The sequence below is a fragment of the Apteryx rowi genome, unplaced genomic scaffold (genome assembly GCF_003343035.1).
Source record: "Apteryx rowi isolate R43461 unplaced genomic scaffold, aptRow1 scaffold_132, whole genome shotgun sequence".
Lineage (NCBI taxonomy): Eukaryota > Metazoa > Chordata > Aves > Apterygiformes > Apterygidae > Apteryx > Apteryx rowi.
Genome location: NW_020447553.1, coordinates 890,284 through 916,608, shown reverse-complemented (window position 1 = coordinate 916,608; position 26,325 = coordinate 890,284). Strand labels below are relative to the sequence as shown.

At 53.9% G+C, this 26,325-nt stretch overlaps 2 protein-coding genes across 10 annotated transcripts in view; both read left to right on the top strand.

The window, feature by feature from the left end:
• The window catches only part of PPARD (peroxisome proliferator activated receptor delta), a 28,039-nt gene extending 3,370 nt beyond the window's left edge, over window positions 1–24,669 (top strand). For 2 of the 9 annotated variants that reach the window (XM_026056710.1, XM_026056709.1), the window contains exons 2-8: window positions 4,265–4,353; window positions 17,466–17,700; window positions 18,629–18,780; window positions 19,590–19,728; window positions 20,432–20,634; window positions 20,981–21,434; window positions 21,850–24,669. In XM_026056710.1, the coding sequence (XP_025912495.1) occupies window positions 17,565–17,700; window positions 18,629–18,780; window positions 19,590–19,728; window positions 20,432–20,634; window positions 20,981–21,434; window positions 21,850–22,097 (1,332 nt within the window). In that variant the 5' untranslated portion in view covers window positions 4,265–4,353; window positions 17,466–17,564 and the 3' untranslated portion in view covers window positions 22,098–24,669. Of the gene's footprint in view, window positions 1–1,259; window positions 1,323–4,264; window positions 4,354–17,465; window positions 17,701–18,628; window positions 18,781–19,589; window positions 19,729–20,431; window positions 20,635–20,980; window positions 21,435–21,849 lie in introns of those variants that run through there. The other 7 variants (XM_026056712.1, XM_026056714.1, XR_003252034.1 and 4 more) reach the window with 6 other exon arrangements.
• Window positions 24,670–25,832: 1,163 nt separating this feature from the next.
• Window positions 25,833–26,325, top strand: part of LOC112961404 (probable E3 ubiquitin-protein ligase makorin-2) — a 2,743-nt gene continuing 2,250 nt past the window's right edge. The window contains exon 1 of the mRNA XM_026056519.1: window positions 25,833–25,903. Coding sequence (XP_025912304.1) covers window positions 25,833–25,903 — 71 coding nt within the window. The remainder of the gene's footprint in view (window positions 25,904–26,325) is intronic.

The following is a 26,325-nucleotide window of genomic DNA, read 5'->3' as shown; positions in this document are numbered from 1 at the left end:
GGGGGTGGGGATGTGGGCAGGGGGCTGGGCCCTGGGGGTATGGTGCAGCGGGGCAGGGGTTTTGGGGGTGTGGGTGGAAGGAGATGGGGGTGTGGGACTGAGATGTGGGGCACTGTGAGTGCATGGGGAGGCAGAAGGTATGAGGCAGGGGCATGGGGCAGAAGGGCAGAAGAAGACAGCGGTAGGGGGCTGTGGTGTGGGATGGGGGACGGGGATGAGGCTTCGTGGGGGCAGTGGGGAGCAGGGGATGGAGGGTGAGGCCGGGGGCTCTCTGAGGGTGTAGGTTTGAGGAGATGGGGTGTATGGGTCATGGATAATTTCTGAGGTTGTGGGGTGGACGGGGCAGAGAGCTCTGCTGGCATGGGTCTGAGGGTAGAGGAGACAGGGACTTGTGGGGCAGTGATTTGGAGGGGGCTGGGAGGGCAGGTGAAGGAGGAACTCGCCTGGGATTTTAGGGTACCGGTGAGGGGCACTGTCAGGGTCTGAAGCTGGAAGGAGGAGAAGCAGGAGGCTTCGTGGGGGCACTCCGGTGTCACTGGGAGCCCTTGTCTGGGGCTAGGCTTTGCTGCAGGCGTGCATCACCCCACGGAGGGCAGGTTGGCTTTGCAACAACTCACGGCCCGAAGGGGGAGTTTTGAAGGGGAGCTTGTGGCCCCGGAGGGAAAGTGAGACTGGGATCTGATGGTGGCAGATGTGGGATGCCTGGTTCTGCACCGGCAGCATGGGTTTGCAATTAGACTGGGAGACCTGTAATGATGTATCTCCATATTCTGCTCCATGTGTCAGGGAAAGCTGCTGCAGCTTTCCTTGAAGTCTCAGATAAAAGATGTTTACTTTCTCTGCCTCACCTTTTCCAGCTCTAAAGTGGGGGTAGTGCTACCTTTATTATACAGTGACTCTAAAGGACTTGAGAGCTCTGTGCAGAGATCACATTGCTCCCTCGTGAGATGTGCTTGTCTGAGGTGAACGTCTGCAAGCTCCAAGTCTCGGCACTATCCAGGTGTTTTGGGCTGGAAGCGACGGCTAGTGCTGCAGATGCTCGTAGCTGAATGCAGAAAGGTGGTACCTGCTTTGCTAGCTGGGTTGGTTGCTTAATAAATGTATAAAGCGCTTGTAAAATCCTGGGTGAAAGGTAAAGGAGCACACAGAAGTAGGTGACAGGACATTTAAATGAGATACCTAATCTTCTTTCCCCTCCCCTTTCCCTCCTTCGTTTTATTCTACCAACCTGTTGCATTTTTTCCTTCCTTGTTAGCTAGCTCCAAGCTCTGTTATTATCGTCCACAAGGATCCCATCGTTATGTTGAACTGTCTCCCCCCAGGTGAGCTTTGACCTTCCCTTTTCGCTTGCTCAGAAGTGCTCCTGTCCTTGCTGTACTTCCAAGAGTTTGTGTGCACTGCCCCTACCTCAGATGATGTTTTGCTGCCTTATTTGCTTGTGATCAGAAGGGCTCAAACCTATTCACAGAAACTGATGATTTAAGGCTCAAAACGTGCTTATGAGATAGGTGTGTTTTAGTGTCCCTGGTTTATGGATGGAAAATCAAGGCACAGAGAGGCCAAGCAGCTGAAGATGCAGCTCGTCAGTGGGACAGTAGAGATTACTAACCCTGCGTAACAATCCCATCTCTGCTTTTCCTAAAGCATCTGTCTATCATCGATTGCATTGTATCTAGTAACTGCATTGCCTCAAACAGCCTCCCAGCATGACTTATCTCCTGGAGTCAGCTTTGGCAATCTCTCCTTTCAAACAGCTGTCCTGGGAGGCCTTGTGCGTGCTAGTGAACATAGCGCTCACGGGAAGGAATCGGTCTGCTGAGCCCACGTGTGTCGGGAGAGCCCCTGTGAAAGGGGCCGGGTGTTTCCTGTGGTTGGGCAGTGGTGAGCAGACTTGTGAGGTGCTGTGGGGTCCTGGCAATGTGCTGATCCAGCGGGATCCGAGTGCGGAAAGAGGATGCAGCTGTGATCGCCCCTGTAGATCTGAGCCCCTTGCTCCGAGAGCGGCCGGTGGCAGCAGTGACCTCGCTCCGTGGCTCTGCTCCGGGAGAGGCCGGGCTGCAGTATGCCAGCCTCACCCTTTTCCCTAGGCATTTGGACTGCTGTCAGATGGCAATGACTGCGGGTCATATCTGGATTTTGAACCAGTGACCCTGGTATGAAACAGTCCGTGTCCCATTTCTAGCTCCTGAACTGCTTTGCCCTCCTCTGGAGAGAGTTTCTTCCAGGCTCCCTTGCTCCTACGTCGATTCCCCTTTCCCTTCTGATACGAGCATACTCCCAGTTGTGGTGAAATGTGAGTTTTCTCTGACTTATTCTGTGTCAACTTAGAATAAGCGAGGGAGCTTTCAGGAGCGCTGTGCTGGCAGGTTCCTTCCATGCCCTGCTGCATTGTGCAAGTACTGCCTTGTGCGCGATGGTGATGGGACATGCCCCGGCATTGAGCTGTGAGCCAGTAAGTTAGTTTTAATTCTCAGATCTCTGGCAGCAGGAGTGAGCTGTCCTGGAGTGTGTGGTGGGAGCAAGCTCAGCGGGTGATTTGTGCACTCTCGACGCGTGATTCATGCGATCGTTGACAATGTCAACGTTTCGCTTTGTTACCAAACCTGGGATGGGTTTTATTGCTGGTGGAGATGAGAAAGCCCACTCCTGATGTGCCAGTGGAGATGTAATGAGTTTATTATCATTCCCCATCAAGGGGATTAATGAAAAAACTTTGTCTTGGGCATTTAGGAAAAACTACTTTCCATTTTGGGAAGGGGGATGAGAAACTTGCTGTAGCTATAACATCCTGCCTTGAAAGTGAATTGCTGTGTGTGTGTTTTATGGCCACCACTAAAGCGGAGGGCTGGGCGTTGGACCCGTGCTCCTCTGCTCACTTGGTGACCTTCGTGCAGAGTTACCTGTGTGCAGAGCTGCTTGCGTCTCAGCTTCCTACCTTTAAAATGAAGGTAACCATTTTCTTCAAGGGGGACTGTGGGTTTTTTTTGTTGCTGTTTTATATTTTTGACTGTAAAGAGGAAGATGCTCCACTGGAAGGGGCTATAATTATGTCAGCGGGTTTCACGCTCATGCCCTCCCCTGGATGTACCTGAGACTGCTTGACCACATGGGAAATGCCATCTGCACTCGCGCTAATAGTCCAGGAGCACAAGGAGTCGAGGCTCTGGCTTCTGGAGCAGGGGATTTGCTTTCTCCTCTTGTTGTTGTCGTGCTGCTGTGAGCAGCCGTAGCTCATGGTGTAACGTCAGACCGAGGAGGTGCAGGAGGTAATGCCACGCTAGACGGGATTCGGCCCCTGCCCTGAAACTGCCGGCTTGCCTTGCGGAGCTGCCCTGTTCTTGGTCAGAGGCTGGTGATGCTGCATTTGTTCGCGAGCGCTTGGCTGCCGTATGCGTCGTCTCTTGTTGAAAGATGTAGCAATACGAAACGGGGCTTTTCCATTGGTGTGGGAGGAGCAGCTAAGCCTGTGTAATGTCAGGGAGGGTACGTGGGTTCAAGTAGCATCATGTTCACAGCATCTTTGTTTAATATGTTAGTCCAGTTAGTCTGCATAACTGTGTCTAAAAATAGAACATATTTTCTCTAAGTCCTCTAGTTCAAAGTCTCATAAGCTGTTTTTTGGGTTTTTTTTTTCCCAGCACTGGTCTCTTATTGCTCTCCTGTGCTTGAAATTAGTACAATGCTATTTGCAAAGTTATCAGGGAAACCAGCAGGAGTGAATTCTCTGTTGAATCGTTAAGTTTCAGCCATCCAAGAGGGAAGTTAAAGTTGCAGTAACCTTCTTGCAGCCTCTTAAAGATGGATTAAGTATGTGAAGTAAACAAATAACCTTATGGCCATAATAGACCTTTTCAATGAGATCCGTGCTTTAGCATCAGCGTAACACATTGTCGTAAAAGTCCAGCGTAGTCAACCCCAAATGCTGGTGATATAAAATGAAGATAATGTTCCGATGAGGATCTCCCAGCTCAGAGGCTGATCGGGGGGTGCAGACATCTCCTCTGGGACATCTGGAAATAGCTCTGACTCCCAATGTGAAAAAGCTGTGAAAGCCTCCAGAATGTGGTTGTGATCGCATGCAGACTCCGTCTGCCTTTCTCTGCACAACACAAGGGGAGTCACCCCAGCATATGGTTTCAGCATGCTGTAGAGGGAGTGTGTGTTTAAATCTCAGAGCTGTAGCTGGACCCATCCCAGCTCTTCAGCAGCATAAATATCTGGCCTTCAGCACAGCAGTGGAAATTCATGTTGTGTTCTCTTGCAGATTACTTCGATTTTCAGCTCTCCATGCTGACATGGTAACTAAACGGTGGCTTTTACCAACAGGCAGACGGGGACAGCTGCTCCAGAGAGGTAACCCTTCCCTTCCACATGCATGCGATCTACCAAAACACTTACCTACTTATGTTTTTAAACATTTGGGATAGGGAAGAGCATGTGAAGTGCAGCTTGCTTTTAGCAAGTTTTACTCATGTCCCCACACTTAGACTTTCTTAAATTTCCCAAATTAAATTCGATCCCTTGTTTTTGTTCAGCTTCTGAATATATTCTTTACAGTGCTGCTTAGGAGTGTGGTCTAAGTACCATGGTCTAGTCCTGTTTCTCTGAGCAGACTGTTACCTTTTGAAGTATAGCAAATAAATTTTTGATTATTTCACTGTGATTTTACAACTGAAATTGCCTCTTCTAGGCTGGGGAGGATGGCTGAGATAATGAACCATGCTTAGGTAAATAATTGTCTAACTGTCTGGACACGCAATCTGACAGCGATATCTATATCATCTATTATTATGTAACTGCCTAACACAGACAAAAACTGACCGGGTTATTACAGAGCTGAAATGGGGTTTCTGAGGACATGGTAGATATGTGCTCAGAGGACCGTTGTCCTACCATAGACCTCTGAGGTGATGCTTGAAATTCTTCACTCTTTAACTACAGTGCAGTCGTGTTGCACCCAAATGCTTCATGTAGCTTGTAACAGTGCTGTTGCTGTGTGTAGGGGGTTGATTTACTTCTGCTGCGACACACATCTGAGGGATTTGGCTGGACAGAGATGTGGTTTTCTGTATAAAATATGAGTCTTCTAAAGTTTGTGCAACTGTTTTGCTGTGTCTGTTTTGGCATTTGAGACATGAACTTCCAAGGATCTGTGTGGTGTACGGAAGGGGTTTTGTAATGAGCCACATAAGGCTTTGTTGATCAGAAAAGCATTGTTGTGCAGAATTGATTACTGATGTTAAGTGGTCTCCTCCTCTCTGATGTGTCGCCTGTTGACAAATCTGTATTCTTGTACAGCACATCTTGTTGTGTTTCGGAGAATGTATCATCTGTGGCTCTTGAATTATGAACTGGAAATCTGCAAACGTTCTTAGAGACAGAGGGACTAGCACAACAAGCGATTCTTGGATTCCTTCACGCAGTGGGACCTGACATGCAAATGGTTTCAGTCGAGTGAGATGATGTTACAGTGCTTAAGGCTGAGAAATCGTTTGCTGTCAGAAGCCCTGGCCTGGCGTGTTCGGACTAGGAAGTTCTAGAGGGGTTCGCTGAGTTGGTGATTTGTACTGGCTCCCCTGCTTTATAGCAGGAACAGTTGCACTTGCTGAGAGCCACAGATTTGTCAAGCTGTATAGCTGGTTCCTTATAAGTACTGCAGAGCAACCCACTTTTCGAAAAGTGTCGCTATTCAAACGTGTACTACTGGTTATTGTTGCAGTAATATCTCCAACTCTGAGGAAGACGGAACAAGCAGAAGGGATTTTCATAGTGAGTATTAGCAGGATTTTTCTGTAGCAGAACTAATTTTTTTTTTTTATTCTATATCGTGAAATGCACTTACATTAGCGGAATGCTTTGCAAATTGCTTTGCTAAAGCAGGGTTCAGAGTAGAATGGTGCCAATATGAAGCCTTTTGGTCAAGGGGATTGTTAAATGCCTTTTCCCCAAAAGAAATGATTTTACATGTCATTCAGTGGAACCCTGCTCAATTGCAACAGGGCTACAGAGCAGAACTGACTCAAGCTACAGCGTAGTTTCAAAATAACTTCTTGAAATGCTCTGAACTTCCCAACTGTAATCATAGTATCTGGAAAACCCTCTGTCCTTTTAAGACCTTGCGAAGAGTTTTTGAATAGTGTGAGGTCATTTGGGTCAGATCTTTCAAACCGGCTTTCTAAAGGGCTCTAAAGTACACACATGTGTTGGGGTGCTTCCTGCAGCATGGTCGCTAAAGGCAGCATGTGTGTTGGTGCCCCGGGGATCCCCTTGCACAGGTCCTGCTCAAAGGTGTGGGTTTTGCGGCGGCTGTGGTTTGGAGAGGAATCCTGACCGAGAGGAGGTGGGAGGATTAAAGCATAGGCCAGAAATCATGATGTTTCTCGTGGTGCTGGGTCAAGCTGGAACATGTCTTTCTGAGGCTCGTGGATAGCATCAGTCAGATAATGTCCGTGTTAGCAAGAAACATTGCCCTAATGCTGCATTACCTGGTTTGCCCCGATCTGGGACCTGGAATTCTAAATAGCAAAAGCCAGAACGTGCAAGTTGAACTCCACAGTGGAGATGTGGGATGGAGACAGGAAGCGGTCCTGGTGGTTTAAAAGGGAGGATGCGCTTTCCTATTTGAACTGATAGGGAAACATTTTTGATGGTCTGTTAAAACAAGCTTTACTCTGAAACAAACTAGTGGTGGTGAAGTTCATTAGGAAAAAGTTTGTCAGGCCCAAGAGGGGACAGGTGAGGCACATTCAAAATGACCAGTGTTCAGTGTGGTCACCTCAGAGTTGGAAACCTGAGTTCAAATCCTCATCCTGCCTACCTTTTTAGAAGCTCTTTTTTTTTTTTTTTTTTTTTTAATGGAAGTCTCAGTTTCATCTTAATGCAAATCTGGAATATTCCTGAAAATGCCTAGGTCCACTTTTCACTTTTAAGTTGATTATGTGGATTTCACTAGAGCTGTTAGACCTTGGAAGCTGTTAACCGCATGAGGGCTGGCAGTCAGGCACTCGTGCAGCAAGTTTGCGGGCTCCCATGTCCATGTGGGTAGGTGTTGTTACATCGTGCAACTTATGGACACTGGGCTCTATGGAGGCTGACAGTGAGCGTGGGCTTGAGGTTGGAGCTTGGGGGGTCTGCTGAGCCCCCACCAGCTCGCTGTATCAGGAAGCGATAGTGTTATCGACTTCTTTGTACCTCTGCTTCTCTTTCTGGAGACCCAAGATCATGCCAAAGACATGAGGGTGTTGTGAACGGTGCTAATGCTTTGCTCGAGTATTTCGGTTTCCAGAGGCTGAGGCAGAAATCCAAATGGTCAGGAGCGCACACTAAGATCTTCTAATTGGCAGAGGTGTCTTGGCAGGATCATGCTGACAGACTCGCTGTTTGTATCGCTGTTGAAAACGTGGGGAAACTCTGCTCTTCCAGTCGGCTTTTACTGTATGGATGTGGCCAAAAATAGTAAGGAAACATCATTCTCCAGTTCCCTAAGAGGATGTTGAACTAGTTTGAGTAACAAAGTTATTTTAACACTCTCAGGAGTTTTCTGTAAGGAGACAGATGCACTCAAACTGGAATTTGCTCTTTTTTTCTGCTCTGTGGTTGAAATGGAGATGAAGTGAACATGGGGATTTGTTCTGACAGTTTCAGTGTGTACATTCCCAGGCCCTGCTGAATCATCTGAACTTGTGCCTGGGCATAATCACTCAATGTCAGCTGTGTCCTGGGATCAGAGCTGAATGGCTAGTGCCCAGGATGTTTTGCCAGGGTCTACAAAACTAGTAGCACTCTTCTGGAAGTCCGAGAGAAAGTATAGGAAAACTTACAGGCTGGTAGACTTTTTCTGGTTAGCACATGGGATCTAAAATCCCAGATGCTGCAAAGAGGAGGAGGTGTGCTACTGTTTTTTTGTAGGCAGTTTCCTGGATCTTGGAGAACTGGCAGCCTAGCAAGAAGTCTTACTGGCCTGCTGGGCATTTGGTCCCAGACAACCGGCTGCATGCACGTGCTTACCATTTGGAGCTAGCTGTGGATCCATTGGCCTACTGCTGATAGAGTTGCAAACGCCGGTCAGAGGAAACTTGGTTTTATTCTGCTGTTTTGGAACAGTCAGGACTCCTGGGTTCCGTTTCCAACTTTTGCCTTTCCCCATCAATTCCCTGTGGATCTGATTGCCCTGTCTGAAGTATGGGTGATGCTCACTGATGTCGCAGTGACACTGAGACTTCAGGAAGAACTGAAACACGTTCTGGTGTGAGCAATGGTGCGGAAAGGCAGTGTCACTCGCTGCCACCCAGTCTTCCTGCAAATAAAGTGCTCTAACTGGAGTTTGCAGTGACAGCCAGCCTCTCAGCTTGTTTCACTTGCCGCTTTCCTGGTTTTCCATTTAAATGGTGCTTTGAGCCTGTAACACCTCATACCCACTGTCTGCCTTGGGTAATGTTGTTGCTGTTCCCGCAAGCTCCTCCCTTGGTCAGTCCTGTTCTATAATTACTGATGTTCCTGAAACCAGATCCTTCCACATGGCTTGCTCAGGTCCGTGAGGACAAGGGGTCTGTAAGCAAACAAGCGCCTTGGAATAACGCACAGCAGGACTTCAGGAGTTTCAGAAAGCATCAATTTATAGCAGGTTACTGAGTCCTCTGAGCCACCAACCTCCCCTTCCTTCAGGATCATAAAAGAAAGGGTAATGGTTCCCAGAAGGCTTCTCTGGCATTTCCAGAGAAGAAGCAGGGAAGTGAAAATTAGAACTTGTGGAGCAGCAGCTGAGGCTAGTACAGCCCTGTAGATGTGTGCAGCACATATAAAATGCTGTGCTGGGGCATTGGGTACGTATGGGGGGACAAGAGCGGGACAGAAGCCCATGGACAAAGTCCTCTGCTGATGCTAACCATCTCTGCAGCCCCATGCAAGCTGCTTTGTGTCTCTCCCCCAGCAGTGTTGTGAAGATTGTGCGCTAAGTTTGAAGTCTGGTTCCCAAAGCCCTGTCGCAGCTTCCCAGCAGCCAGCCTAGAAGAGCTAGCCCAGGCCCTCCCGTTGTCTCCAGAGCTTAGGAGGTAGAGAGAAGACAGCAGATTGCCTTTTTGACTTGCTGCCTGAAGTGGTTGGTCTGTACGCAGTGTGGAACAAGCTTGTTTTGCGAAGCTGGTAAGCCAGGGAGCAGATGTTGTATGGGGGTTGTCTGTTTTGCCGAAAGCAACACGATGGCCGGCCGGCCTTCCTGCCTGCTCTGGAGCCAGAAGAGCCCACAGGCAGCCCTGAGGACTGGGCAGGCAGGGGAGGAATATATTGCCTAAGATCATGAGACTGGTCAGGCAGCCCCTGCCGTGCCCTGGCATGATGTGGGGATGGTCCTTTCTCACTGCTGGAATTAATGATCTTCTCAAATGGCACCACTTCTGTTCACTTTCCAATGCTAAGACGCCCTGGTGGTGTCATCTTTCTGGTACCTGCTTGCTTCTTGGCTGTGGTCCTTGTTCCAGTGAGTCAGAAACACACACCCCTCTCCTGCCTCTCTGTATGCTGGGAACTGCCCCGAGTTGACAGCAAAACACAAATATCAGTCAGCAATTTCCAGGATGAGGCTGGCCAGTTTATTTGCTGAAAGTAATCCTGGAAACACTGTGTACGGGAATGTGCAGAGGGACAAGACTGTCACGAGCAGTGTGTTGTGCTGGCCCAGGGGGGCTGGGAAGGCGAGCCTTGCGGAGCGTGACCATGAGCAGGTGTCAAAATCCGTAACACGGGAATAAACACAATAATGCCCAACGTCATTGTTCCTCTGCATTTCCAAAACATGCTGTCTCTGTTGGCTCGTGCAGCAAGGAAAGGATCAGGAAGGAAGCAAGCAGTGTAAAACCTAATTCCTTTCGGACAAAGGAGGAAATAGAGGCACAGGGGTTGACAGGAGTTGCTGAAGGTCACGAAGCGGGACTTTAGGTAACTTGCGGCTGCTCAGCTCTTCACTGCATGCCCTGCTGTTACCCCCTTTTGTAAGAGGGATCTGCAGAGCCCAGCTCATTAGGAGCTGAAGAGGGTACAGAGTCCCTTGCCGGAAAGAGGGGAAGATGTGTAGGGATGATTCATGCTGCAGCATTAACCTTCTCCTAATGTGTGCCAACTCAAGATTTTGCAGCACCTCAAATGCTTGTTTGGAGCTTCTGGAGCAAGGGATGTCTTCAGCTCCTGAAACATGGATTGCAGGAGATGGACAGCCCAAGAGAGACTCCTTTTGCATGATATTGTGGGTCTGAGTTGGGCTGATTGCCCAAAGTCTGATTTGCTGCTGTTTCTGCAATGCCTCTTGCTTTCCCAAGAAACCCAGCAGAGGGGAGAGAGCAGCAAGTTGCTTTTGGAGCAAAATATGGTGACCTGTTTTTGGGGACAGCGTCAATTGTGGTACAAAAAGAGAAGAATCAGTGAGGTTTCGTAACTTTTTTTTCTCCGTGTCCAGGAAGCGGGTGAGTTAAAACATATGGTAGATGTATGATTCATTTTGGCAAGCCTGACTGCTCAAGGCAAGCAAGGGAATCTCCTGTACCTCTCTGTCACATGTTTCTGAGTAATTAGTAGCCATGTGATAATAGCAGCTCAGGCAGCACCCTGCTTCTTAGTCAGCTGGGCTCGTCCTTTGTGAAAAGCAGATATCAGCCTGTCAGGGAGCAGCGTTGGAGGGAAGGTCAGGGGACCTGAGTGCACTCGTGGCTGAGCGGTGCCTTTGCAGACTCGGTGACCCGTGAGTGTTGCGGCAGGAGATGCTCTGGTTCTTCCTGGAAGAGGCACGCAGTAGTGTGTGGGCTTGCTCTGTAATGAATCATGTGTTTGGTTTACAGCAAGAAAGCACTGTCTGCTTGGGGATGCCAAGGAGCGTATGTAATGTCCGAGCTGCGTCTGGGCTCTGGAGGGACCTTGGCTTCTCCTCCTTTGCTGCTAAGTAGAGTTTAACTTGCTTCCATGCCACCATTAGTAAGAAGGACCTGCAAGCAGGCTAAACTTTTACTGTGGCCAAACTCGATGTACAGACAGCATAGCTGCAGCCTTTCAGGTGTCTGTTCACTTGTTTTTAAATCGATCAGCCTTCACCAGGTGGGGGAGTTCGGGTGACGAAGCCCCCGGACGTGGACTGGCGTGGTGGGACTTGCCGTGCAATGTCTGAACGGATCCTTTAAGGGGAAAATCTGGCCCTGAGCGTCGGTGCTGGCTGGGGCCGTATGCTGGGAGCGCTCTTCCCTGCTAGCTTTGGTGGCTGCTCACAGTTTCTTGCTGCGTGAAGCCTGCCTCGCGGCCAAGACTTCTGAGTGCGGGAGGAAGCACATGGGAAGTAAGTGCTGCTGAGATCTCATTAGCTAATGAGGAGGCATGCTGATCTTTCAAGACCAAAACCAAACATGTTTTTAGTGTTTGCCTATCCTGTTTTTTGCACTTAGTTACCTTTCCTGTATTGCAGCATCTGCTTACCTCTTCCTTGGCTTTTAGTAGTAGTAGTTGACATGTAGAAGAAGGAATAGAGACAGGTACTTGATCAACAGATACTGGAAAGAGTGATGCAACCCAAGGGACATCTGCAAATAGTGGCTAACAAGATGTGATTAAATTTTTTTATGGATTCAGTTCAGTTTTTGTGTGGATTCAGTATGTGCTGCATATCACAGAAAGCACCGATGTGCAGAGGGTTGAGTTCTCCTCTCACCCCTTCCAAAAGGATTCACTTCTGTTGACCTTGAATTTGGCTAATGCATTTTTATTCATCCGGACAAAAGTTAATTCAGGAGTGCTCCCGTGGTAAATTGGTTTCCTTTCCCAATTCCTGGTGCAATAACTCAAGGAACCAGAGCTTTGAGCGGAGCAGCTTGGTGAGCTGTGTCCGTTGGGAGGTTAAAGCCTTTTTTGGCACTTTGCTTTGCTTGGAAATTCCCATCTTCCAGGGAGGAATCTTGTGTTGGGACACTCCAAAGTACAACGGGGACTTGGCTGGGAGCTGCCTCCAACTCCCATCTGTATAAATATATTAGAAACAAATGTATGTTCTCCTGGGGGGAGATGGAGGAGTCATCTCTCCACCCCAGCGAGCGTGCTGAAATTGCTTCTTGCCTGAGCTCACCACCAGGGAAACTACACCTGTTTTAACGATGAGGTCCTTCTAATAGGAGTACTTCCTTGCTCTTATTTTGTAGCTGTCTGGCTGCCAGCGCCCCGGTGTCTGTGTTGAAACGCACGTCCCTTTCTTGTGACCCTTTGCTCGGTGTGCAGTATTTTAATACTGGCAAGAAACCCAGCTTCCCCGCCGCACCACCGTGCCTCCCCTCCTACGCTCGGACCATGGGGAAGTGGCGCTTCCTCACTGGTTTGTCAGCGTCTGCCCTCTCTGAACTCAGCTTCAGGGTTTAAATGCTAATCAGCCGGGAAGAGTTTTAGGCCACAGTGTGTGAGCTGCAGGTTACTAAACGCTGGGATGGAAGCTTGGATCTTGCTCAGCTCCAGAGCAATATTGCCATTCGTTTCAGTGGGTCCATGCTTCACCTTGGGGCTGAAGATTTGTCTAACTTTAATTTTGTTACAAGCCCCGACATGCTGGCGCTGTGTGTGTGCTCCACTGATGGCTGCCTTCTCCTCCTTTGTGCAGATCCTATTTTTTTTCCTTATCTTTTTTCCCCATTGTGCCATGTCCCTGCCTCCATCCCTGCTCAGCTGAGAGTAGGCTTCAGCCCGGCGTAGGCGCCTGCTCCTGGTTTTAGCAAAGAGAAACCTGTTGCCCGTGCTGTTTGCAGCACGGGAGCTACAGGCGAGGTGCTGCGGCCAGCAGGCTTCTGCCCAAACCCGGAGGCTCGCTCAGCCCCCAGCCAACAAACTGACCCTCCGACGGTTACAGGCTGTTACGCGGGAGCGTGGTGTCGCGTCCAGAGTTGCGGAAGCTCATTTGAACAGGGATTGAGGCAAGGACAGAGTCAGTCACGAGGTGCTTGTTCCCATCCTGTGGGAAGAGGAAGGGAAACAGATTTGCCTGATTTCTCCGGAGAAGCTTAAGGAGGGATTCACGGCCCCCTGTCCTCGTTTCCATCCTCTCCTTCCATCGCTGTGCTGTGACAGCTGCTGAAAGGGGGTGGGAAAAAGGGGGTGGGTGCTCCGGGCAGGAATCTGTCCTTCTCCCTGCAGCTCGAAGCCCTCACGCGCTGTGCACCAGCAGGCGGCTTTTTTGGCAAGGGGAGGAGACCTAGTTGTTATTCCTCTTGTTCTGCCCGCTCAGGAGCTAGACACGGAGGTGCACGGAGAGGCCGGGGCATTCCCGGAGGTGAGAAGGATGCTCTGGACATCCTCAGCCGTCCATGCAGCCATCGCCCAGCGCCGTCCCGCGACGGTGCGGCAGGGCTGGGAAAACCCTGCCTGGGGCCGGGCTGCCAAGGAGAGCTGCTGGCAGGGCAGATCCCTCCTTGCTCTCAGAGGGGAGTTCAGACGGAAACCTTTGGGATGCTCCAGCTTCCTGGGATGCCCAGCTCACAAGGGAAAGGAGGAGCGAGTGTGTGCCGTGGGATGTAGCAGAGAGGTGGCACGTCCCCTGTTGTACTCGTCACTGTTTGTGTGATCCTKTGCAAACAGCTGCTGTCCCCAAGTGCTCGCCTTTGCTCTTCTGGAGGGATGGGGCTGGTAGGAGGGAATCTCCCCGGTGCCTGGGACGGAGCAAAGCATCCTGGAGGCTGGCACCATTGTTCACTCTCTCCGTGCGCTTCCCTTCTACGCGTGCCAGAAGAATCCAGTGCTAAAAGAAATCAAATGAGCTGTTTTCGCCTGTTTTAATCAAGTCAACACTGGTGTGTTCTTTACACTGAACTTAATACTCTGGCTGAAACCTTGCTGAAAGTAAGGCCCTGAAATCTCCGCGCGTGGCGCGGTTTTGCTGCCACGCCAGTGCCCCGAGCCGCGGCGGGGAGGGCGGAGGGTCTGCAGCTCTCCTCCGGCAGCGCAGGGCCCTGCCGAGCTGGCTTGCTCCGTGCCGGGGTGCGCGGGCACAGCCCGTGCCCTGCCTTTCATCCCGGCTGCCGCTGCCTGGCCTTTCCTCTGCCGGATGCAGGGGGTGAAGGCTCCTTTTCATCCTCCCCCTTTCTCCATCCCTGTTGTTTGGAAAACAGCTAAGGAAAAGGCAGGTGTGCAAACAGTTCTCAGCTCCCCTCTGACCAGGCCCCCATACTCTTGGCCTGCAAGATGATATTAAAACAATAAATTCAGAGCTTTCCGGTAAAAACTTTTCTCTTTGGCTCTCCAGCCACTCTTGAAGGGTGGGATCTGAATCCCTGTTCTTGCTCGGAGGCCTGCATTCACTTGGGGAACCTCAGCTGGAGCCCCAGCTCCAGTGTTGCTGTCTGAATGCGTTTAGCCCTCTGCTTTTCCCCGTCTCCCTCTCAGGGCCGTGAGCAGAGGTTTGGGGTTGCTTTGGTGGCTTTTGGGGAGCGAGCTGCATGTCACAGGCTCTAGCTGCCACCCCAGAAATACACAGCACTGAGTAGTCTGTAGAGACGGGGTGATGGTCTGAGGCTGCCGACTGTGCCGGTGCGGGTGTGCAGCCCGATTGCTGCGGCTGGAACAGCAGAGCGCGAAGCCAGGAGGGCCCAGCAGGTCACCCAGGCTGTCCCTGCGTCATCGCTCCCTGTGTAAGTAAAGCACGGTGCTCAGCAAGGCTGACCCAGCACCTTATGGGGTGCTAAGACTCATTTCTCACCCCGGCACGGGAATTTGGCTGGTGCTGYGTAGGCCTAAGCACAGCTGGCCCATTTGCAGGATGGGGCCGGGCTGGCGCTCTCTCCGGCTTGCAGGCGAGGCCGTGCCTCCGCGAGCCCCAGCCYGGCRTGACGCCGTGGGGGACAGCGTGCCAGCAGCGCAGCTGGAGGAATGTGCCGGTGTTATTCCAGCGGCAATGCGCTGGGAAGCTGAGGAGGCTTCGCAGAGGGCTACATCTGCACTGGGTTTAAAATAAGTGGCCTGTGCTTACCTTTTCTGATGGATGCCAGAGACAAAGGAGAGCTAATAAGCTGAATAAGGTGATGCTGGATGTATTTTCCACTGTAGACTGGTTTCTCCTGCCACAGACTTCCCCCATTAACTGCTTTTCTAGGCAAAAGCGTTTTCCTGATGTTTGTGCATTCATCTATATGTAGCCTTTAAAAAGAAAGATTCAGCTCATTACACTCCCTCTCTGATGAATAGGTTTTCCTGCGTGTGCGCCATGTCCCACCGAGCGGGATGTGTGAGAGGAGGCCAAGGATAACAGAGCCTTGAATGGTCCCTCAGTGCTCTTGGGGAGGCACTAAAAGGGAGCGCTCCACACTTGTTTAAGCGCACGCACCGCCCTGCCTCTGCCTGCTCCTGCTGTAAAGAAAACAGGGCAATTATGCTTTCCAGTTGCCTGGAACGTACTTGTCCCAGCTCCTTGAAATGGAGCTGCRTATGGTCTTTTCTGCAAATCTAATTTCCCAGCTTAGAGGGGAAAAGCAAAGTGCTTTTGCCCCCAGCAGACCGAGGCTCTGGTGCGGCACCGGCTCCTGGAGGTGACTTGGATCCTGGCTTTGCCCTGTGTTTGCGTTCAACCTCCTGTTTGCTAGTTTTGTCCTCTGCCTTGGCACCATCTGTCGCTTGCTTGATCTTGCAGGGAACTCTGACCTTGCTCTGCACCGAGGGCTCTCCAGCAAGCCGAAGGAGAGCTGTGGCCCAAGTCTGAAATGCTGGGGTTGGGGTTCTGCCGAGGGGGGAAAACGAGACCGGGGAGTCGCGGGTCACTGCTGCCCCCCAGCAAAAGCCTCCCAGAAACTGCAGCAAGCCCCGTGCCGTAATGTGGGCTTGGGCACGAGCAGCAGAACGAATTCTCTGTGCCGACAACCCGTAGGTTTGTCCTCAGCAACTGGTGACAGAGTCGAGCAAGGGGAAGAGGTCCTTCTCCATCCCTCCCTACCCTTCCCCAGCAGCAGCAGATGCCAGTGTCCAGGCGAACGCCTGCCCGGGGGCCTGGGGAGGCTGCGCCAGGCCGGCTGCGGGAAGCGTGCCCTCGCCGGGTGGTCGTGCTCGGGCCGTTGCTCCGATCCTCTCCTTGCAGAGCCCCGCCGCGGGCTCTGCGCTGGTCCCGGTGCAGGCGATGCGTCGTCAACGCTTGCACGGCCTGAGTTTTTTTTGGGCTGTTTGGGATGGACTAATACAAACAAGGAGAGGAAGCGTGAGGGGGGAGGCCGGGGCTGTTGCCGGTCCTCCCACAGGAAACACGGGATTAAGACACTAGCTGGATTGTACGGCATGTCGCGATCACGCTGCTAGACCCCGTGGCTCAACCCGGCCCGGCAGCTGTGCGGAGCAACAGGGACACGTTTCACTGAGTGGCTCTTGGCAGAGGAACCGGGGCCAGTTACAACATGATGAATAAAAATAAACACAGACGCTGCGACTGGGAGCACTGTAACTGGAAAGAGCGCGAACGCCGCAGAGCACGGGGGATGGCAGGAAGCGATCAGTCTCGTGGCTAGCTCACGCGGGGGCCTGGGGCTTTCGGCCACCGCGCGCTGCTGCGCCCAGCCTGGCTCTCCCAGCACCTCCTCGCCGTGGGCCCGGAGCCCCTGCGCCCTCCTCAGCCGCTCTCCTCGTGCCGTCGTCCGCGAGTCCGAGCTTTGCCTTGGGTAGGTGGGGATGGAGGGTGAAGCTGTTGGTACCTTGATCTTTCCTGGGGGACAGGACGAGTTGTGCTCTCGAGGGTCCCTGTTTGCTGACCGTAGCGAGTAAATGCAGCCTCGGCATCAGGCGGATGCGTGAAGTTACACAGTTGAATGCAGCCCCTCGTGTTTCGGGTACTGGGCTCCCTGTCTTGTCGCTGACTCCTCGCCTGGCCTTTGGCAAGGTCCGGGATGCAGCTTCCCTGCTTCTAACGCAGTGCTGGTGGTGGCAGCTCTCCCTCGTGCGCCGGGAGCCTTGGGGAGATGCCAAGGTGCCTGGGCTGACGATGGTCCTGCGTTCGGCCGAAGCCTTCCCCGCCTGCAGCCTGCGAAGTTTGGAAGCGGCAGTACGTTGGCTCTGCCAAACGCTCAGCCTGGGGTACTGCTGTGACATCCCTGGGCGATGTCCTTACCACCTTGGGGACATTGCCCAGGGCAGTGCTGCTGCTGTGGGGTACACAGTACCGGCAAGCTGGGGAGCCCTGGGCCCCAGGTCCCTGGGCAGAAGCCCAGGCAGCTCCCTGGGCTGATCTGTGCTCTGGGCTCTATGCTGGGGTTTAAACATGATCCTGTTTTGCTTACTGCAAATCAAGTCCTGCAGAGCGTTTATACCAAAGAGTGAAGAGATCTTTAAAAGGCCCCGGGGCCTGCTTGGCTCCCTGAATAAGGAGAAAAACCAGAGCAGGGTTATCATGGGTTTGCACTGCTCTGCCCTCCTCTCCGCTGTTGCCGAGGTATTTTCGTGGGGCATTTAGAGCTGACCCCGTGCGTCTTCTCTCTTCCCTGCAGGCTAGCGGGAACAGCCTGGTAGGGTCCATCTCGGATAGACGCGGATGATGCCAGAGCTATGACAGGGATTGCAGTCTTGGCACTGAGGGGTGATCAATTATGGAACAACTACAGGAGGAAGTACCTGAGGTCAGGGAAGAGGAGGAGGAAGAGGAAGAGGCAGTGATGGTGGCAAGCGGAGCCTCAGACCCAAACGGAGGACCAGACAGCTCGCTGCCTTCAAGCAGCTACACAGGTGAGCGGCACGGACCCAGCTGGGACCTGTGGGTCCACCAAGGGTGTGCGGGAGGCGACAAGGCAGCTTTGCCAAGTGGGACCGGCTGCGGTGGCAGAAGCTGCCTGAGTGGAGGCACCAATAGGCAGGAGCAAATCCCTCCTGCCGTAGCTAACTTCATGCTACCAAGGAACCACTGCAGGAGCTCATCTTCCCTGGGAGCATCAGGTGCTGGCTGCAGCCATGTCCTCTGGGCAGTGTGTTCAGCTGCAAAGGGCAGAGGACCTGCATGTGAACAGAGTTTGGCTTATTTTAGTCTCTTTTGTGAATTAATTTGTCAAGAGCCAAGTTATGGGGAAGCTTATTTCTTCCTCTGCAGTGAGAAGGTGACTCACTGCACAGCAATTGGCAAAGGGTTGGGAGGTAGAAATGGGAAGGACAGGTGGGTAATGTTGTGTCCCAGATTGTGTGTGTCGGAGGGGGAAGGGTTCCCAGGGTGCCTGAGAACGTTTCCCTGGTCAGCTTCTTTAAGTCTTCAGTGCAAACTGATTGTAGGAGCTGGGAGAGGAAGTTTTGTTGCTGCTAAAGAGCCTTCCCCAGAGCCCTGGGCAATCCAGCTCGGCAGCTCCGTGTCAGAGGTCTGCCAGCTGGGGATTATAAAATTCGCTGGTTGGGTTTCACTGCTGAAACAGGAATGCCAAAAGGAAGAAATGAACATTGATGTGGAGTCTCTTGGGCGCTGGGAGTGCTGGAAGTGCTCTTGGCTCTGTGCGTGACACCAGCCTGTAGCCAGTGCCTAATCTCAGGAGTTAACTGTCCAAATGCAACGCCAGTGACAGGCTGGGACAGTGCTGGCGATTCTTTGTCAGCCCTACTGTTGGAGGAGTTAGATGCGACTCTGTGCTTATGGCTACTACCCAAAAGGACGTTTCTCTTTGCATGTTTGCAGACCTTTCGCAGAGCTCCTCTCCCTCCCTGTCGGACCAGCTGCAGATGGGCTGCGAGGAGGCGGCCTCAGGAACGCTGAACGTGGAGTGCAGGGTCTGCGGAGACAAAGCCTCGGGGTTTCACTACGGCGTGCATGCCTGCGAGGGCTGCAAGGTAGGCTGGCCCTGGGAAGCGTTTGGTTCAGCAATGCCAAGCAGAGGTTAAACTCCAGAGGACATGACTCCTCTTCAGGCAAATAGGTCTACAGCAAAGCAGGGACGCAGGGTTAAGTGATTGTAAAAAAATCATTTGCAACTTGTCCTGAGAGCATGGAGAGTACAGACAGGCACACAAATACTGTCCTGGGGGAGGAAGCTGAGATGCTAATAGCTGGAATCTTACCCCACTGTGCTTTACTTTATAAGCCAAATCCTTCTATCCCCATGAGGATCCTGGCTTTGCTTTTAAAGATGCTTTCTGGCCATTCTGTGCTGCAGATCAGCAGTGAGCTGTGTGTTTATCCCCCTGGGATAGCTGGCTGCTGCTTGGATGTGCCTCAAATTCTTTCCCCCACAGCAGATGCCAGCAGGGCTGTGTTAGCCGGCCCTGGTCCTGCCAGACATTCCTGCAGGCTGGGGCAGGCCTGCTGCCCGGAGCCTGTTCCTCCATCCCTCCCTGCTGGATATGTGCAGTATCACACATGCAGTTCTCCAGCACCGGACCCAGGGGCTGCGATTCCTCCTCTGCAGCCCCCTTCTCCCACCACCTGAGCTCTTCTTGTGATAGAGGCTCTTCTTGTGTCAAAGATACCGAGCGGAGGATGAGAGGGCCCTGCCCCACCACCTCTGCTTCCTCCCCACACAACTGAACCTCCACAAGGCTCCTGGGAGTAATAAGTCAGCGTGGTCCTGAACCACAACTGCTAACACTGCTGTTCCCTTGTCTCCCTGCTCTGCGTCCGGCTCTGTGCCGCCTCCCTGCAGGGTTTCTTCCGCCGGACGATCCGCATGAAGCTGGAGTATGAGAAGTGTGAGCGGAGCTGCAAGATTCAGAAGAAGAACCGGAACAAATGCCAGTATTGCCGCTTCCAGAAATGCCTCTCGCTGGGCATGTCACATAACGGTGAGTGTCCACAGGTCCGGCGAGCTGGGTGCCATGTGCCACTGGGCCATCTACCATGTGAGCCCAGAGCAGAGCAGCACTTGCTCTGAAGGATTCATGTGGGGGATGCTGTGTGCAGCTTGCTTCATCTCTTGGCTTTGTTCTTGCTGGAGAATCATGTTCTTTCAAACCCAGTGCTTTGGACCTTTGACTCTTCAACCCTTTCTTCCATACCAGGGTGGGCCTGTTCTCTTGCAAGGACGTGTCCTAGTCACTGGCTGTGAAGCCAAGTGTTTTATTGCCACTGGTTCCCGCCTTGCAGGCTGGCTCTAGGCCCATGGCTTCCCACTATGGGTTGACCCAGCAGGAACTCAGCACATAGATTGCTCTTCTGTCCTGCGATTTTTAAACTTTAGGCGTAACCATCTTGTTCCTGGCCTAGCCAAGATGTTTATCTGAAAAGCAGGGCTTGTGAGAGAACCCAAATGAGTGGTAATGAGAGCTTTAGTGTGAGGTTGTGTTGCCAAGTGTAGCAATAATGGCTGGTCTATAAAGGTGTTGATGTTGGAGGAATTGGAGCCCTGGAGGGGCGTTGTGTAGTGTACTTGCAGGTGTTCACGAACAGACCTATGCCTGTGGTGGCAGAGCAGACCCCTGCCTCCCTGGAGGTGTCTCCTGGGGTCCTCCCAGGTCTCCCTGACTGACTGGTTTTGATCCCTTGCAGCGATCCGCTTTGGCCGCATGCCGGAGGCTGAGAAGAGGAAGCTGGTGGCGGGGCTGACAGCAAATGAGATCAGCTGCCAGAACCCGCAGGTGGCCGACCTGAAAGCTTTCTCCAAGCACATCTACAACGCCTACCTGAAAAACTTCAACATGACCAAAAAGAAGGCGAGAGGTATCTTGACCGGGAAGGCCAGCAGCACCCCAGTAAGTTCCCTCCCTGGGGCAGGCAGGGCTGGCCGCGACCAGCGCGGGGGGCTATTCTCTTGGAGATGCTCAACATCTCTGTCCTGCTGTAACTATTTCACATGCACCAGTTGCCAACTGCAGCCAGAAGGGCTGTATAAGCCCTGCTCCTTGCTGGGAAAATTCCCATTGCTCTGCTGACTTCCACTGTTGTATGTGGGTGCGGATTGCTTGGGTACCATGAGCCCCAGTGGCGAGAGGACAGCAAAGGTTCAACAGGGACAGTCAGACAAATGCAAGTGTCCTTGATAGAGCTGGTGGCTCAAGGCTCCGTGGCTGGTTTCTAACAGCTTGCTTCTCTTTCAAGCAGCCTTTTGTGATCCATGACATGGACACCTTGTGGCAGGCAGAAAAGGGACTGGTCTGGAAACAGCTAGTGAACGGTATTCCTCCCTACAAGGAGATTGGAGTCCACGTCTTCTACCGCTGCCAGTGCACCACAGTGGAGACTGTGCGGGAGCTCACTGAGTTTGCCAAGAGCATCCCCAGCTTTGTAGGCCTCTACTTGAACGACCAAGTGACTCTGCTCAAGTACGGGGTGCACGAGGCCATCTTTGCCATGCTGGCCTCCATCATGAACAAGGATGGGCTGTTGGTGGCCAACGGGAACGGGTTTGTGACCCGTGAGTTCCTGCGTAGCCTGCGCAAGCCCTTCAATGAGATCATGGAGCCCAAATTTGAGTTTGCTGTGAAGTTCAATGCGCTGGAGCTGGATGACAGTGACCTGTCTCTGTTTGTGGCTGCCATTATCCTGTGTGGAGGTGAGTGGGTGCTCTCAGTTGCCTGAGCATCAGGAAAAGTCCTTCCTCACTTGGGGGGTGGTGGGGCTGGTCTGCAGCTGACCCTGCGGTTCAGCAGGTGATTTGCTGGCCTGGATGAGGCCAGGAGTATCTTAGGGGGATGAGAGAAGGACTGAACAGTTTGAAACCAAAGCTTCACTGTGGTGGTGACGCCTAGAAAGCTTGAACCAAGAACAAGGAGCATAGATGTGGCATCTCCTTCCTCATACGCTGCTGTGGGATGTTTTCTGAGGACAAACTTTTCTCCCCTTGTCTAGTTGACCAGCTTAGAGTGATGGTGGGTGGGTTACAGTCCCCGTCTCCGTTTCCCCGGGAGCAGCGTGTGCTTCGGAGGGCTATGCCACCCCACGGCTACCTTGTCTCTCCCCTTCCACAGACCGCCCTGGCCTGATGAACGTGAAGCAGGTGGAGGAGATACAAGACAACATCCTCCGAGCGCTGGAGTTTCACCTGCAGACCAACCACCCGGACGCTCAGTACCTCTTCCCCAAGCTGCTGCAGAAGATGGCCGACCTGCGGCAACTGGTGACGGAGCACGCCCAGCTGGTGCAGAAGATCAAGAAGACAGAGACAGAGACATCTCTGCACCCGCTTCTGCAGGAGATCTACAAGGACATGTACTAAGGAGCTGTTATTTATGAGAGATCGAAGCCATGGATTCCCAGCAAGACTCTTTGTACAAAAACAAAGAAAACCTTTCCCTATGTCTTCCGTTTCTTCTACTGGAAACTCTTTTCTACATGTTGCTGACGTACGGTACATAGGGCAAGACGCCGTAAGATTTTGCAGCCGCCACCTGGTAGGCCAGGGCTTCCATTAACACACACTAACGAATTTACAAAGGCAAATCATAAACTACTGTTTCCGTTACTGTGGCCCTGCTCTTCCGCTGCTCCCCACTGCCTCTGGAGCAGCCAGCTGGTTTACATGCCACAGATGGTGGGGTTCCTGTGGCAGCTTGGGAACGGTGAGGGGAGGCTCTGGTTGATAGGAGACCAGAGCCTGGTGCAGTTTTCCGGCAGGGCCAGCAACAGCACTTACAGCATATCTTTATTTTCTTTTTGTATTGCACTCTGAAGACTTAGTCCTGAGCTGTGAAGTCTAGGACAGTGTAATGAAAAGAAATTTCTCTCTTTTCCAAAGAAAAGGGAAAGTGTTTGAAGACGGGTACAGCTGTTCTAGCAGAAGAGACCCTCAGCTGCAGTCCCCCCTCACTGTACGGCGTGTTCATATCTCCAGTAAGAATCGTGTGATCTCTGCCTTGCACGAGCGACGCGCGGGAGCCCTCATCGGTGCGCGAGCACGCACTGCGTGGCCCTTGCTCCTGGTACCCCCGTTTCAGAGGGGGGGGCCCTTGGCACCTCCCCAGGGTGACAGGGAGGGATGGGAGGGAAAGGGTTCGGCAGAAGCCGGAATGCGCTTGCTTCCAGTATCTGCCCCAGGCCGTTCTGAGCAGACGTGAGCTGCCGAAAGGCCTGAGGTCCGTGCAGGGCCAGGGGCAGGCCTGGGGCTGGGCAGGGTTGGGGGATCCGATGTCAGAGGCTGCAGTTTTTCTTTCAGCTCCCTTCCCAAGCCAGAGCTCCTGGGGTTTTGCAGCGCAGTCAGCGGCGTGGTCAGAAGAGGCTCCCCGGCAGCGTGGGGCGATGGGCTGGCGCTGTCCTCCCTGCTAGTGCCAAAGCAAGCCAAAGCCTTCCGGCAACACCGGCGTGAAGGGGCTGCTCTTCCCCCTGGAGAGTCGTGGCCAGCTCCCACTGGCCCCAGGCAGAGCCCTCGATGTTGAAAAGGCTTTTGCTGGGCCCTCAGAAGCGCTTGCTTGCGGGCTGGGGACCCGCAGCAGCAGGGCACGGTCCCCTCTCCCTGCGGCGTGCCCTGCGCCACAGAGCACGTGGCAGCCCCGGCCCGGGGGGAGCCGCAGAAGAGCTCGGATCCGGCAATCCCACGCTTTCCAGGCTGGCGCGCCAGCAGAGCAGCCCCGCGAGAGCCGAACAGCGGCGTTAGGGGGAGCGGGAGGCCCGAACTGCTGCAGGGCAGCCTGGTATTGCCCCCAGCCTTCTGCATGGCCTTTGACTTGTCTGTTAACTGCCCTGCCTCGGTTTCCCCACCTGTAAAAGGGAGCCGGGTGGTCACCTGCCCTCCCCCTCGTAGCGTCAACGGGAGGATTAATTCAAACGTTCGTTGCAAAGAGCTGTAAAACAGTATAAAAGCCAAGGATTTGTAAAGGGGGAGGGAAGGGTGGGATGGCCACAAAACCAGGGACCTCCTGGCCCGTGGGGCCTGGCGGGGGGAAGCGGCCGGACTTGCCGTGCCCTCCTGGCGCAGCGCTGGGACTTCACCTCACCGCTTTAGTGGTGGTAGCAAAAAGCCCGCGGTGCTGCAGGTGCCCGGATAGGGAGCCCAGCACTGGGGGGCTGCGTCGCCCTCGCTCCCGGAGGGAAGATGGAGCCGGGGACGGGCCGAGGCCCCTCGCTGGGCGACAGCGCGTGACCTGAGAAGCAGCACTTACCCGCCCGCAGCTTGTGGTCCTGTGTGTCCCGAGCAGCCTTATTAAAGTACTGATAATCCCCAGGGGCCTCGGGGGATTTAATTAGTCAGTTTGATTTTATTTTTCCTCCTCTTCAGGGTAGCGGATTTTCCCCTGGTGCAATAATTCCTTTAAAACCCCAAGGGGAAGAGTGCTCTGCTTCCCCTCTGTGTTACGGGACTGCCTGCTCCCGCGACGGCCCCGAAACCTGCGCCCGCCCCGTGCCGTGCCCGTGCCCGTGCCCTCGGCGATGCCCACGGCCGCGCCGCGCTCCTCCGGCTCCTTTCCGTGCCTCGGTTCCTCTGCCCTCTATCCCAAAGGGCCCCTTTCCCTTCCCTACCTCGGGGGGTGGCGGGAGGCCCTCTAGGAATTAACGTTGCTGAAGCACTTTGAAGTCCCCTCGGAGAAGGAAGCGGAGGTGGGAGCGTGCCGGACCGAGCCATGGATTTGTCTTTTCCCTGGCCCCCGGCGGCCCCTGCTCAGCACCGGCCCCGGGGCCGCGGGACTCGCATTTTTGTCGCCTGAGGACCTTTTTGCTCATCCCCTCTCCCAACAGTGTAACGACCCTCAAACTGAAATGTATATTTTTGCTAGAAGTACAAACCTCCAAGTGTTTTTAATAATATAAATAGCGTCCACAGACTGACTTGACTTTAAATAAATCGGAACTAAATATTTAAGAACCTTTCTAGCGCTCTCCCAGCCTTTCTTTGGGGGTTTCTCTTGGCCCGGGGCTGCTCTCGGGGTGGTTTTCCAGTGGAGACGATGGAGAGCGCCGGGATCTCCCAGGTCTTGCTCGCCGGTGTGGTTTTTCTCCCTGCGTTTGCCATCAAGGCAACAAGAGCCGGTCACAAGCAAGAGCTCAGCCTTGGAGCCGAGCGCTTCCCCCCCCCCGAATCTTTGCCACGGCTCTTGCTTCAGGGCTGAAGCTGGGCAATGAGCTGAGCACCTCCTGGGATGCCAACAGCCACCACGTCCCGCCGGGGGGCAGGGATGGGGCCGGGGGTCTGGGCAGAGGACGGCGGAAGGGTAAAACCCTCCTTGCCTGGGGGCTGGGTTTGCATTTCGGACTGGCACCTCTCCCGGCTCCGAGGAGAGACAGGCACCCGGCACTGAGCTGCCAGGCGTCTCCTCCGTTTGGGGCTCAGGAGAGCGTCCGTGTCCCTTGGGCCGGGAGGAAGGAGAGCTTGGACGCGGCCCACGGGCAAGGAGAGCTGGGGCAAGCGAGCTCGGGGCAGCGGCTCGGTGCCTCCATCGCTCGCCCACGCGAGCTGAGCCGGGGGCTCGGCCCTGTCTAAACATCCAGTAATTTGCAGGAAACGATTGAAAATCTTCCAGGCTTTTTTTTTTTTTTTCTTCCCAGTTCATTTTACTGCCCCCAGGGGAAGCTGTAACGTTGCCCGCTGCATTTCCCACCGTGAGGGGCCTGGAGGCCTTCCCGCCGCGCAGGGGAGCCGGAGGGGGAACCCGAGGCCAGGTGCCATCTCCTCGCCTCCCTCCGGCAGTCCCTCCTCTCCTTGTCTCAGGGAAAATAAAACGCGGTTGGGCCACCCGGGCTGGGGGTCCTGCTGTGACCCGGCCCTGGGGCTTCCGTGCAGGAACGGCTTGAACCCGCTCCGCCGCCGAACCCCCCCTCCCTGCGAAGCGGGAGGATGGAGAGCCCCAGACCCCACCGCTGGGGTGGGGGCCGCCAGCAGGGAAAGGGTTAAGCTGCCGGGCCTGGGGCGGGCAGGGGTTACCTGGGTGGGACCTCGGGTGCTCCCACCCTGCCCATCCAAGGCCATAAATAGCCCCGGGAGGGCTCCCAGCCCCCTCGGGCTCTGCCGGCTGGCTGCGAGATGGAGCTGGGGTCGCCGGTGGCATCAGGGGCGCTAAGGGCCCGGGGGGGCCGCCCGAGACCCCTGTGCAGGTAGGGCTGGGGGTGCTGGGGGCCCCTCACCGGGGGCCGAGGTGGGTTGCGATGCCCCCGCAGCCCCCTTCCCCGCGGCTGAGGGTCTCGGGGTGCGGGGCTGCAGCAGGCTGAGCCTGTCCAGGCTGGTGCCCCCCTTGAGCTGGGGGTCCCTGGGGCACCCATCTCGCTGCAAGCCCCCAGCCGGGGGCTCCTGCCGCCTTTCGTGCCCCATGGGGAGCCGGGGCCGGCCCCACCTGGGCCGGGAGAGCCCCCGGGCTTGTGCCGAAACCAGTGGGGCCCCAGCAGCCGGCCCAGCCCCGACCTTGGTTTGCTCAGCAATTAGCCGGGAGATAAGGCCGAATGGGGCGGGGAGGTGCGGGAGAGCCCGGCGCCCCGGGGGGGTTGGGGCTGCTTCTGCTAAGGGCTGCTCAGCCGCCCCC